This window comes from Triticum dicoccoides, chromosome 3B, assembly GCF_002162155.2.
Source record: "Triticum dicoccoides isolate Atlit2015 ecotype Zavitan chromosome 3B, WEW_v2.0, whole genome shotgun sequence".
Taxonomy (NCBI): domain Eukaryota; kingdom Viridiplantae; phylum Streptophyta; class Magnoliopsida; order Poales; family Poaceae; genus Triticum; species Triticum dicoccoides.
Window position 1 is genome coordinate 557,671,637 of NC_041385.1, and position 10,132 is coordinate 557,681,768.

General features: G+C 45.8%; 1 protein-coding gene across 1 annotated transcript; it reads right to left on the bottom strand.

Annotated features, from left to right (window-relative positions):
* Positions 1-996: 996 nt before the first annotated feature.
* LOC119277054 (aspartate aminotransferase, cytoplasmic) lies at positions 997-5,262 on the bottom strand. The gene is made up of 12 exons (XM_037558262.1): positions 4,982-5,262; positions 4,776-4,847; positions 4,618-4,679; positions 3,925-4,008; positions 3,717-3,816; positions 3,513-3,633; positions 3,219-3,382; positions 2,930-3,067; positions 2,395-2,516; positions 2,182-2,276; positions 1,622-1,742; positions 997-1,368 (listed from the first exon to the last, which is right to left on the bottom strand). The coding sequence occupies exons 1-12, from the start codon at positions 5,180-5,182 to the stop codon at positions 1,284-1,286; spliced, it is 1,365 nt and encodes a 454-aa protein (XP_037414159.1). The 5' UTR covers positions 5,183-5,262; the 3' UTR covers positions 997-1,283.
* Between the last annotated feature and the right edge of the window lie 4,870 nt (positions 5,263-10,132).

Here is a 10,132-nt window from a genome sequence, read left to right on the forward strand (position 1 = left end):
GTTCTATTTATGAAACGCCCAAAGGTGCCTAGCCAGATCATTTTGCAGCTGCTCACGAGTTCCTTGACGTCAAATTTGATGATGCATTTAGATAAAATCCTCAAATTTCTCTGGATTCTGCCATGGACCGAACACTTGTCGTGCGTGGTGTCTGACATAGACGGCGTCAGAAGATAGCTGAGGATACTTGAGTTGCGACTAGATAGCCGGTGGAACGGCTGAATAATCCAAGGTGGGAAGGCGCTTGGGTGGAACACCAGAGGTCCGGCAAAGCCTGGATAGAGTGCGGTGGGAGGGACGGAGCGAGGGAAAAGAGGCTTCAGGTTGGGATATTTTGGGTGTGTCAGACGTTCGGATGCCCGCAAACCTCCCTTACGTTTATGAGATTTCAGCCATCCAAACCAATTCATCCATTTATGGTGACCATTCAATATCTAAGGGCAACACAGATCATCAAATTTGAGATGGCAGAAAATGACTGAATCGTCCGGTCTGGACATTTGCGGGCAATCTAGTGATCAGCAACGGAGTTGCCCTTTAGATGCCCTACGGGTTTGTTACACCTAAGCCATCAAGACATCTTCCTCTTCTCTCTTGTATTCTTCTACTAGTTGATTCATTATCTCTACCGTGTCACGTGAAATGAATTTGGGTTTCTGACAAGAGAACAGTATAATGAAGTTGGTATTACGACGGACTGTATTTTTATGTTGCTCACATGCTGAATTTCTCAAAACAACGTAAACATAAAACTTACACAAAAACAAAATGGCGCGGCTATTGCTTCAAGTTATGTTTATACTTGACTAAGGGGCCGAGAATCCCACCAGCTCCGGAGAGCTGCTGAGCCAGTAAACTGGCACTCCGCAAAACTCCACCAGCTCCGGGAGTGGAGCTGTGGAGCGGAGTACCTCCGAACAAGGCCTAAGCAAAAGATCTTCCAGCCTGAGCTCAGAAACAACTAAAAGCACCGTATGCAACAAACGAAAACGCTCGTACAGCTGACAAACATTAGCTTCCCAAAACTATGCATTATACAGCGCTGCAGGATAAATACCACAGCATTCAAGGGTACGAAAGCATCACAACTGCAGCTTATTCGGGATTCGAAATCACCATCATCTTTAATCCGGTGTGTACAAAACTGTCTCAGACAACAAGTTTAGCGAGTCTACAAGGCAAATTCTTGAGTTCAGCCAGTAGTAACACACCTCTGGTTGAACCTTCGGACACTGCTGTAGGCAATTTAACATTTTATTGGGAAGGGGTTGCAATGTTATCATTCACTTCAGTTTTGTAACTGCAGCATGTATGGCATCTGCAAGATGGGGTACAGTCCTGGAGCTCAAACCGGCCATGCTGATCCTCCTGTAAGAGAAATATACGACTTGTCAATATGAATATGAAATTGCTACAGGGGACTCTTGAGAATGAAAACCACCAAAGAAAGCAAATGTTCATAAACATAACGACTGCAAAAGAAGACATCAAAGTTACTCCCTCCGTCCCATAATGTAGGACGTAGTGCCAAAAAACGTCTTACATTATAAGACGGAGGGAGTACACTACTAATGCATTTTTGGCGCCATATGTAAATGGGTGAGAATTCACAAGGCATTACCCATCAGATGTCATGTAAATGTGATATTCCTGCCTCATGAAGGCTACTTGATCACTGTTGAGCCCAGTGAAAGTAAACATCCCAATCTGCTTAATGATGTGGGACCAATCTCCAGGTGTTTCTGCATGATATGACAAATGGTCAACACTTTGGTATAGAGGAATTAATAAAAAATGGATCAAAAGATTGAACATCCATAACTTGGAGATCGATGGACCTGAACCAGAACACTTACTGCACTACATGAACTTCAAATTTCAGGGATCTTAACAGGAACTTAGTAATAAACCATATACAAATATAGGAGATCAGATATTTATCAGATTTTGCTAATAACCCAAGACGTTTCTGTTCAGAAATCAGAATAACTGTTCAGAAATCAGAATAACGTAATACTAATATCCAAAGAACAATTTGTTCAGAGAAATTGTATCAATTGCTGAAAATAAAATGATACTAGGTTCTGATAGAAGATCCTGGGAGAAAAAGGCCATTAGTCAGACATTAACTATGTTATTAACAGCAAAGAGGAAACACTGGACTTCGACAGAAACTAGTACCTCTGATTTTCAGCGCATCAAAAAGCTGCTCCCTCATGCTAATTATCCTATCAGCCATGGCCTTCAGCTCCACGGTCCATTCGTCGAACATAGCACTACAAATTGACAAAAAATAGTCAATAAGAACTAAGCACTACCAATTATAAGATTTGTCGATCTGCCAATAAAAATTCATTTGAACATAACTCATTCTATGATTGAATAGAATAGTACCTGTCCTTAAGTATGGTAGCCACAATAGAAGCACCATGAAGAGGAGGGTTCGAATACATAGGCCTAATTACAAGCTTAAGTTGACTTTCAACCTTAACAGCTATATCAGCACTCCCACAAACCTAAAACATCAAGTTGGATTTTTCTTTCAGTTCCTCCAACAACTCAGTAAAATGAAAAATATGAGATGCAATACAGCCTCTTATGTATGACACAAGTTCACCAAGTACATCTACTATCTCATTAAAAGAAGGTTAAAAGAAGTTTCCATGTCATAGTGAGGTATAAGTAGATAAGAATTATTACAGTTGTATAAGATATACAACTGCAATTATAGCTGTATAGCAAACACCTGTATGTAACTATAACTCTATGCATTTTAGCATATCGGATCACACAACTGCGGAGGCAATTCTGGAAGTTAACTATTACCATCAACACAGCAAGAAGATGCCTACAAGCTCGAATTCAAGTCCAAAAACTAAGGGTAAGGCCACAAAGGTGAATAACAAAGTATTAGGATAAGATAACTTACGATGCTTAAAGCACCAACACGCTCTCCATACAATCCCATGTTCTTGGCATAGCTTTGAGCCATGAGCAATTCACCACCATCAGCGACGAACATGCGCACTGATTGGGCATCTTTGTCAAGGCTTCCGCTTGCAAATCCCTTCACAGGTCATTTCAAGCACATTACTTTATTTGTAAGCTATTTGGAAGAAAATATGCCATGTGAACAAAGAATCAACAAATTATGTGGCTATATAGTCATGTGGTATATTCCCTAAGAAGCATCAGTATTAGGCATGTCAATTACTTACTTGGTAAGCACTGTCAAAGAATGGCAGCAATGCTTTTGATCTCATCAGCTGCCTGATCTGTTCCCACTGCTCCAAGGTTGGGTCGACACCAGTAGGATTATGGGCACATGCATGAAGCAGTACAATTGCGCCTGAGGGAGCTGAACTGAGGTCTTCTAAGAGTCCTGCAGCACATAAACATATCCTTGATTAAGTAAGACTACCTAAAACAATCCAGTATTAGTGTGCAAACGTCCTCTTCTGAAATTGCAAATTGAGCACATAGTAGTGTATATTAAAAATTGAAGTAGGCACCTTGGAAATCCAGTCCACGAGTTGCAGGATCATAGTACCGGTAACTCCTAGCAGTCAGGCCAGCTAAAGTGAAGACTTTTGGGTGATTCCCCCAGGTTGGCTGGGGGATGTAGATAGTGCGCTGGAGAAAATGTTCATAATTTAGAAATCAGACAATGCAATTACGTCTAGCGGCCAATAAAGGAGACAAGAAAAGCTCCTTACTTCATGGTAGTGCCTTGCAAGAAATTCACCTCCCACTCGTAGGGAACCAGTTCCTGATAAGCACTGCACTGTAGCCACCCTATTTTCCTGAATAGCAGGACTATTCCAGGAAAAAGGGAGGTACTCTAGTTAGACAATTTTACTCTTTGGTATGAAAGGCTTCACACAAAATTATCATCAATTAAAGGTAGTGGTTTAACAAACACACCTGTCGGCACCGAAGATAAGCTTAGCACTCAACTTGTTGAAATCGGCCAATCCAGTGATCGGCAAGTACTCCTTAACACGTGACCTAAGCAGAGTAAGTAGTTACAGGTTAAATAATGCCATCATAAGTTCCACTCTCAGTAGTTAGTTGCTGCACAAAATTATTCTTACAGCAGTACATCTTATGTAAACTCATACAAGAAACTCCCCATGTATCAACAGTTTATACTATACACGGAATGGAACACGCTGCAGTGCTTGTAAAACAGAATCATCTACTGAGAAATATATACTGTAACTAGCGATAAGGAAAACTCGAATAGCAGTGCCGTACCCGGAACTGCAAGTACAAGTACGTCAGCTAATTCTACACGACCGTACAACATGGGGAAACCACCAAAATATCCTGAAAATATATTATAATCAAGTGGGTGGAACGGTAAAGGTCAATAAAATACCTAGGCAACAATTATATTGCAGAATACAGTACGATAGCCATACGATCTACTAACAAAAGGATACCAACGACAACACTCCCACGCTAGGACGAGTATTTTATCCAGAGGTTAGATCTGCTAACTAGTTGAATCCGAAATTTATTCAGTTCGGGATACAAGCTCACGGAATGAAACTTCAGTCACTTAAAAGGGGCACGAAAATCATGCGGATCATCCCGATTTGGAGCCAGACTTACTCGTTATGGATCAGCATCTGCTCGGCGCGCTTGACCACATTCAGCACGAGGGGCTTCCCTTCCTGACTCCGACCAAAACGTTAGCCATGGTCAAATCCAGCTCTGATCCAATAGAGAAGCGCAGCAATTCAATGAAATTCCCCCAAAACACCTCTCACCTCGGTCCGGTAGGCGCCGACGCCGAGGTTGACCTTGACGGGGCTGGGATCCTTGTTGTACGCGACCGTCACCTGCCGCAACGCCCAAGCAAGCAACAATCAGGCCGACGGGACAAACAAAACCGCGCGATCGCGCCGGACCAGCCGGTGGGGGAGGGGAAGGGAGGGAGTGGAGTTGGGGATCGGAGGAGGGAGGGAGGGCTTACCCCGAGGATGGGGTCCTCCGGGCCCTGCGCGATCCCGGCGAAGACGGAGGGCGACGCCATGGTGGGGAAAGGTTGGAGCGAGTCGGCGGAGGTGGCGGTCGCTGCTGATGTTCGTGGGGAAGAAGGCAGCAGGTGGCGCACCAGCGTACTTAACCTGCGGTCGGCGCTAGGCTGCGCCGCGCGCACGTTAGCCGTGGGCATCGCGGCCCGGCTAGGGTGCGCCGGCCCGTACGAGCGTCTCGGGCGCGTGCCGCGTGCTGGTGTGGAATCGAGGGGCGCGGACGTGGGGAGCAGAGCGCACCCGCGTGCGGCCGCTGGGTTCGCTATAAACGGCTGGCGGGCGCGGCGCCTTGGCGTGGATGGCTGTTTCCGCTGGCGTCGTGTCACGCGAATGCGTACACGCCAAAGTTCTCGCGGTGATCGGTGCCGTCGGGGTGTGGCTCTCCACGGCGTCGCCTGGTGTGGGTCGTATTCTACTTTTTTTTTTTGCGGAAAAGGGTCGTATTCTACTCTTTTACAGTAGTACTCCGTATTAGTTTGCACAGGGAGTATTATCGGTGAGACGCTCGCGCTTCGAGATGGAGTCATTTTTGCAAATCTACGGGGTTTCTCACATGTGGTAATGAAAACTGATTGCCTAGAGATTGTTAATCTCTGAAATACTCGCCACAACAGCCTTTCTGTGGTGGCATCTTTACTTGTCGAATTGGAGAGCTAGCTGCTACTTTTTCTTCTTTTGCTATTCAACATGTAATGCGAGCCGCCAATGTACCGGCCCACCTTTGTGCGAAACATGCATGTACACTGGTGGTCACCGAGAGTTGGACTGGCTCGAGACCTTCTTTCCTGCTCACCAGCCTTTTGGCTGATGATGCCAGGAGCTCGTTCGTTGAATAAAAGCTCTCAGGTTTGAACGCAAAAAAAAATCAAGAAAAACAGCAGTTACTACAATAAAAAATGTATATTAGCGTCTTGATACGTGATATAAAAATCGCTGAAAAAGCCCGTCAAAAAAATCGCTGAAAAAACATTGGTCATATTTTCTGACGTTGCGGCTGTGCGTGCAGCGGTTCGAGTTTGTGCTCTTCACGCAGTTCAATATCAGGTGGGCCCTCAGGGGAAGCGTAACGTGGCGGCAAGTACAAGCTACGCTGCTGAGTATTTAAGTGGCAAGATTAGTCTACCCAACTTGAAGAGTTCAAAAAAGAGGTAATAGCATCCAGATCCATAAGCTTGCAGAGAATGTGATGATTTAGTCCAAAAGTTGCAAAAATGAACTAAGGGGTGCCAAAACGTGCACCCCTATGTGATGTTTTGGTCCAAAGCCAATCAGAGCTCGACAAGTGGCAGTTCAGAGGTTGGACCGTCAGCACTGGTATTTTTGCACAAAGCCCCTGTCGTTCCGTCGAATTAACCCACACTACTTCACACCTGAATTAAGTATAGTGGGACTCCTGTTCAGATCCGTTATAAGCCGGCTATCCTGTCGGGGGCGACCGCGGCGGTGATTTGGTGACGACGTTAGCCATCACGTCATCGTCGCCGGAGTTCGCCGGCGGCATGGAGCCACCTCCTTCCGCTCACCTCATCCGGCCGCTCGGCGTCATCCCACCGGACTATGGTGAGCCTCCCTCTTCTTCTCTGCTCCGCCTCTTCTCTGTTCAGCCTCGTCGCCTCGGCCATGTAATGGGTCGCCGTCCGCATCAGTGTTGCCGCGTCACTGTGTCTCATGGTGGTTTGAGGGGTGAATGGTGTTGGGTTTGTGTTAGGGCAGTAAAGTTAGGGTTTTGGCCGATTCGATTAGGTTAGGTTTTTTGGCGGCAAAGTCGTGGGTTTGGCCCCTCTCCATACACTAGTAGAAAAGAGGGCTTTGGTCCACCCCGGGTTAGCCCATTAGTCCCGGTTCATTCTAGAACCGGGACTAATGGGGGCATTAGTCCCGGTTCATGCGCCCAGGGGCCACGTGGGCCATTTGTCCCGGTTCGTCTGGACCTTTTAGTCCCGGTTGGTGCCACGAACCGGGACTAAAAGGGTGCGATGCCCATTAGTACCGGTTCGTGGCACCAACCGGGACTAAAGGTTAGACCTTTAGTCCCGGTTGGTGCCACGAAGACCTTTAGTCCCGGTTGGTGCCACGAACCGGTACTAATGGGGTTTGAGGCATTAGTACCGGTTCATGGTACGAACCGGTACTAAAGGTCACATTTTCAAACTCCACCCCCCCCATGGATCGCCTTTTCAGTTTTAAAAAAATAAAAGAAAATGAATGTCAAAAAAAATAAAAATAAGTTTCCCATGTGATATGTGGTCTAGTTGTTGGGAAAATTTGCAAATGTGAATTTCGACTTTATTTGCAAAATCTCTCTAGAATTTAGTAAAATGGGCATAATTTTTGCATACTGACTCGGATGAAAAAGTTTTTTATATGAAAAATCATCTACTCGAAAAGTTACATCCAAATTTAACCGGGGGAACCCCGTTAAACATTTTTAGAATCCTCAAAAACCTAACAGAAAAAAAGTTATGGGGCTTTTAAGATCTAGAGTGGAAAAAATCGAATAAATTTCAAAGTGTGGTCAAACAATGGTCAAACTAATTATGACAGAATATTAGTGTTACTAAATAATTATTTTAGTTATTTTGAATTTTGGTCAAATCTGGTCAAACTATGGTCAAACTGTGGTCAAACAATGGTCAAACTAATTATTCAAGAAACATTAGTGTTACTAAATAATTATTGTTTTTTAAAACAATAGTTTCAAACTCAAACAGTGAAATGCTCACGCAAAATTCCTGAGGGTTAATAGGATTGACATCTTACTATTGTCAGCAAAACAACAAGTGCAGACTTGGAAACGAGGGAGAATAGAACTCGGAAGTTAAGCGTGCTCAGGCTGGGGGAGTGGGAGGATGGGTGACCGTTCGGGAAGTTAGATGATTAGGAATGATGAGGGGTGATTAGAGATTAGAGGATAAATTGAGCAGTGATGAGGGGTGGTGATTAGAGATTATAGGTTAAAATAATTCAGAAAATTGAAAAAAATTCAAAAAAAATTCAAAAAAAAAATCATAAAATTTCCTTTAGTCCCGGTTGGTGTTACCAACCGGTGTTACCAACCGGGACTAAAGGTGGAGCTCCACGTGGCCGCGACCTTTAGTCCCGGTTCCAGTTTGGACTAAAGGGGGAGGAATTAGTAACGACCCTTTAGTCCCGGTTCAAGAACCGGGACTAAAGGCCCTTACGAACCGGGACTGATGCCCCCTTTTCTACTAGTGATAGATGGTTCTTTCGTTCATATGTTAGTAGTTTGTTAGACTAGATTAGTGGTTTGGTCCTTCATTTGTGTCCTACATTTGTGTGCATAGAAAGCAATGGTAGTAATCTCACTATAGTGGCTTGTGTTCAATGCCACCAAATTGAGTTTGTTCAATGCTCATGCTTAGTTGTGCAATGGTCATGCTCATGCTCAGGCTTTGGTGATGCCACCAATTGTTGGAAATATGCCCTAGAGGCAATAATAAATTAGTTATTATTATTATATTTCCTTGTTCATGATAATCGTTTATTATCCATGCTATAATTGTATTGATAGGAAACTCAGATACATGTGTGGGTACATAGACAACATCATGTCCCTAGTAAGCCTCTAATTGACTAGCTCGTTGATCAATAGATGGTTACAGTTTCCTGACCATGGACATTGGATGTCGTTGATAACGAGATCACATCATTAGGAGAATGATGTGATGGACAAGACCCAATCCTAAGCCTAGCACGAAGATCGTGTAGTTCGTATGCTAAAGCTTTTATAATGTCAAGTATCATTTCCTTAGACCATGAGATTGTGCAACTCCCGGATACCGTAGGAATGCTTTGGGTGCACCAAACGTCATAATGTAACTGGGTGGCTATAAAGGTGCACTACGGGTATCTCCGGAAGTGTCTGTTGGGTTGGCACGAATCGAGACTGGGATTTGTCACTCCGGTTGACTGAGAGGTATCTCTAGGCCCAGTCGGTAGGACATCATCATAATGTGCACAATGTGACCAAGGGGTTGATCATGGGATGATGTGTTACGGAACGAGTAAAGAGACTTGCCGGCAACGAGATTGAACAAGGTATCAACATACCGACGATCGAATCTCGGGCAAGTACAATACCGCTAGACAAAGGGAATTGTATACGGGATTGATCAAATCCTCGACATCGTGGTTCATCCGATGAGATCATCATGGAACATGTGGGAGCCAACATGGGTATCCAGATCCCGCTGTTGGTTATTGACCGGAGAACGTCTCGGTCATGTCTGCATGGTTCCCGAACCCGTAGGGTCTACACACTTAAGGTTCGATGACGCTAGGGTTATAAAGGAAGTTTGTATGTGGTTAAGGAATGTTGTTCGGAGTCCCGGACGAGATCCTAGACGTCACGAGGAGTTCCGGAATGGTCCGGAGGTAAAGATTTATATATGGGAAGTCCTGTTTTGGTCACTGGAAAAGTTTCGGGTGCTATCGGTAACGTACCGGGACCACCGGGAGGGTCCCGGGGGTCCACCAAGTGGGGCCACCGGCCCCAGAGGGCTGCATGGGCCAAGTGCGGGAGGGGACCAGCCTCAGGTGGGTTGGTGCGCCCCTCCCACAAGGGCCCAAGGCGCCTAGGGTTTGGGGGAACCCTAAAAGGGGGCGCCCCCCTTGCCTTGGGGGGCAAGGCAACCCCCCTGGCCGCCGCCCCCTCCTCAGATTGGATCTGAGGGGGCCGGCCCCCCTCTCCCTGGCCCCTATATATATGTGGGGGGTGGGAGGGCAGCCGCACCCCAAGTTCTGGCGCAGCCCTCCCCCTCTCCCAAGTACTCCTCCTCTCCCGCGGTGCTTGGCGAAGCCCTGCAGGATTGCCACGCTCCTCCACCACCACCATGCCGTTGTGCTGCTGCTGGATGGAGTCTTCCCCAACCTTTCCCTCTCTCCTTGCTGGATCAAGTCATGGGAGACGTCACCAGGCTATACGTGTGTTGAACGCGAAGGTGTCGTCCGTTCGGTACTAGGATCTCCGGTGATGTGGATCACGACGAGTACGACTCCTTCAACCCCGTTCTCTTGAACGCTTCCGCTTGGCAATCTACAAGGGTATGTAGATGCACTCTCCTTCCCCT

Coding starts and splice junctions, on each gene's coding strand:
- LOC119277054 (XM_037558262.1), bottom strand. CDS start 5,182: ATGCCCACGGCTAACGTGCGCGCGGCGCAGCCTAGCGCCGACCGCAGG. Junction 4,680..4,775: donor TCGGCGCCTACCGGACCGAG/GTGAGAGGTGTT, acceptor GGTCGGAGTCAG/GAAGGGAAGCCCCTCGTGCT. Junction 3,068..3,218: donor TCTTTGACAGTGCTTACCAA/GTAAGTAATTGA, acceptor TGACCTGTGAAG/GGATTTGCAAGCGGAAGCCT.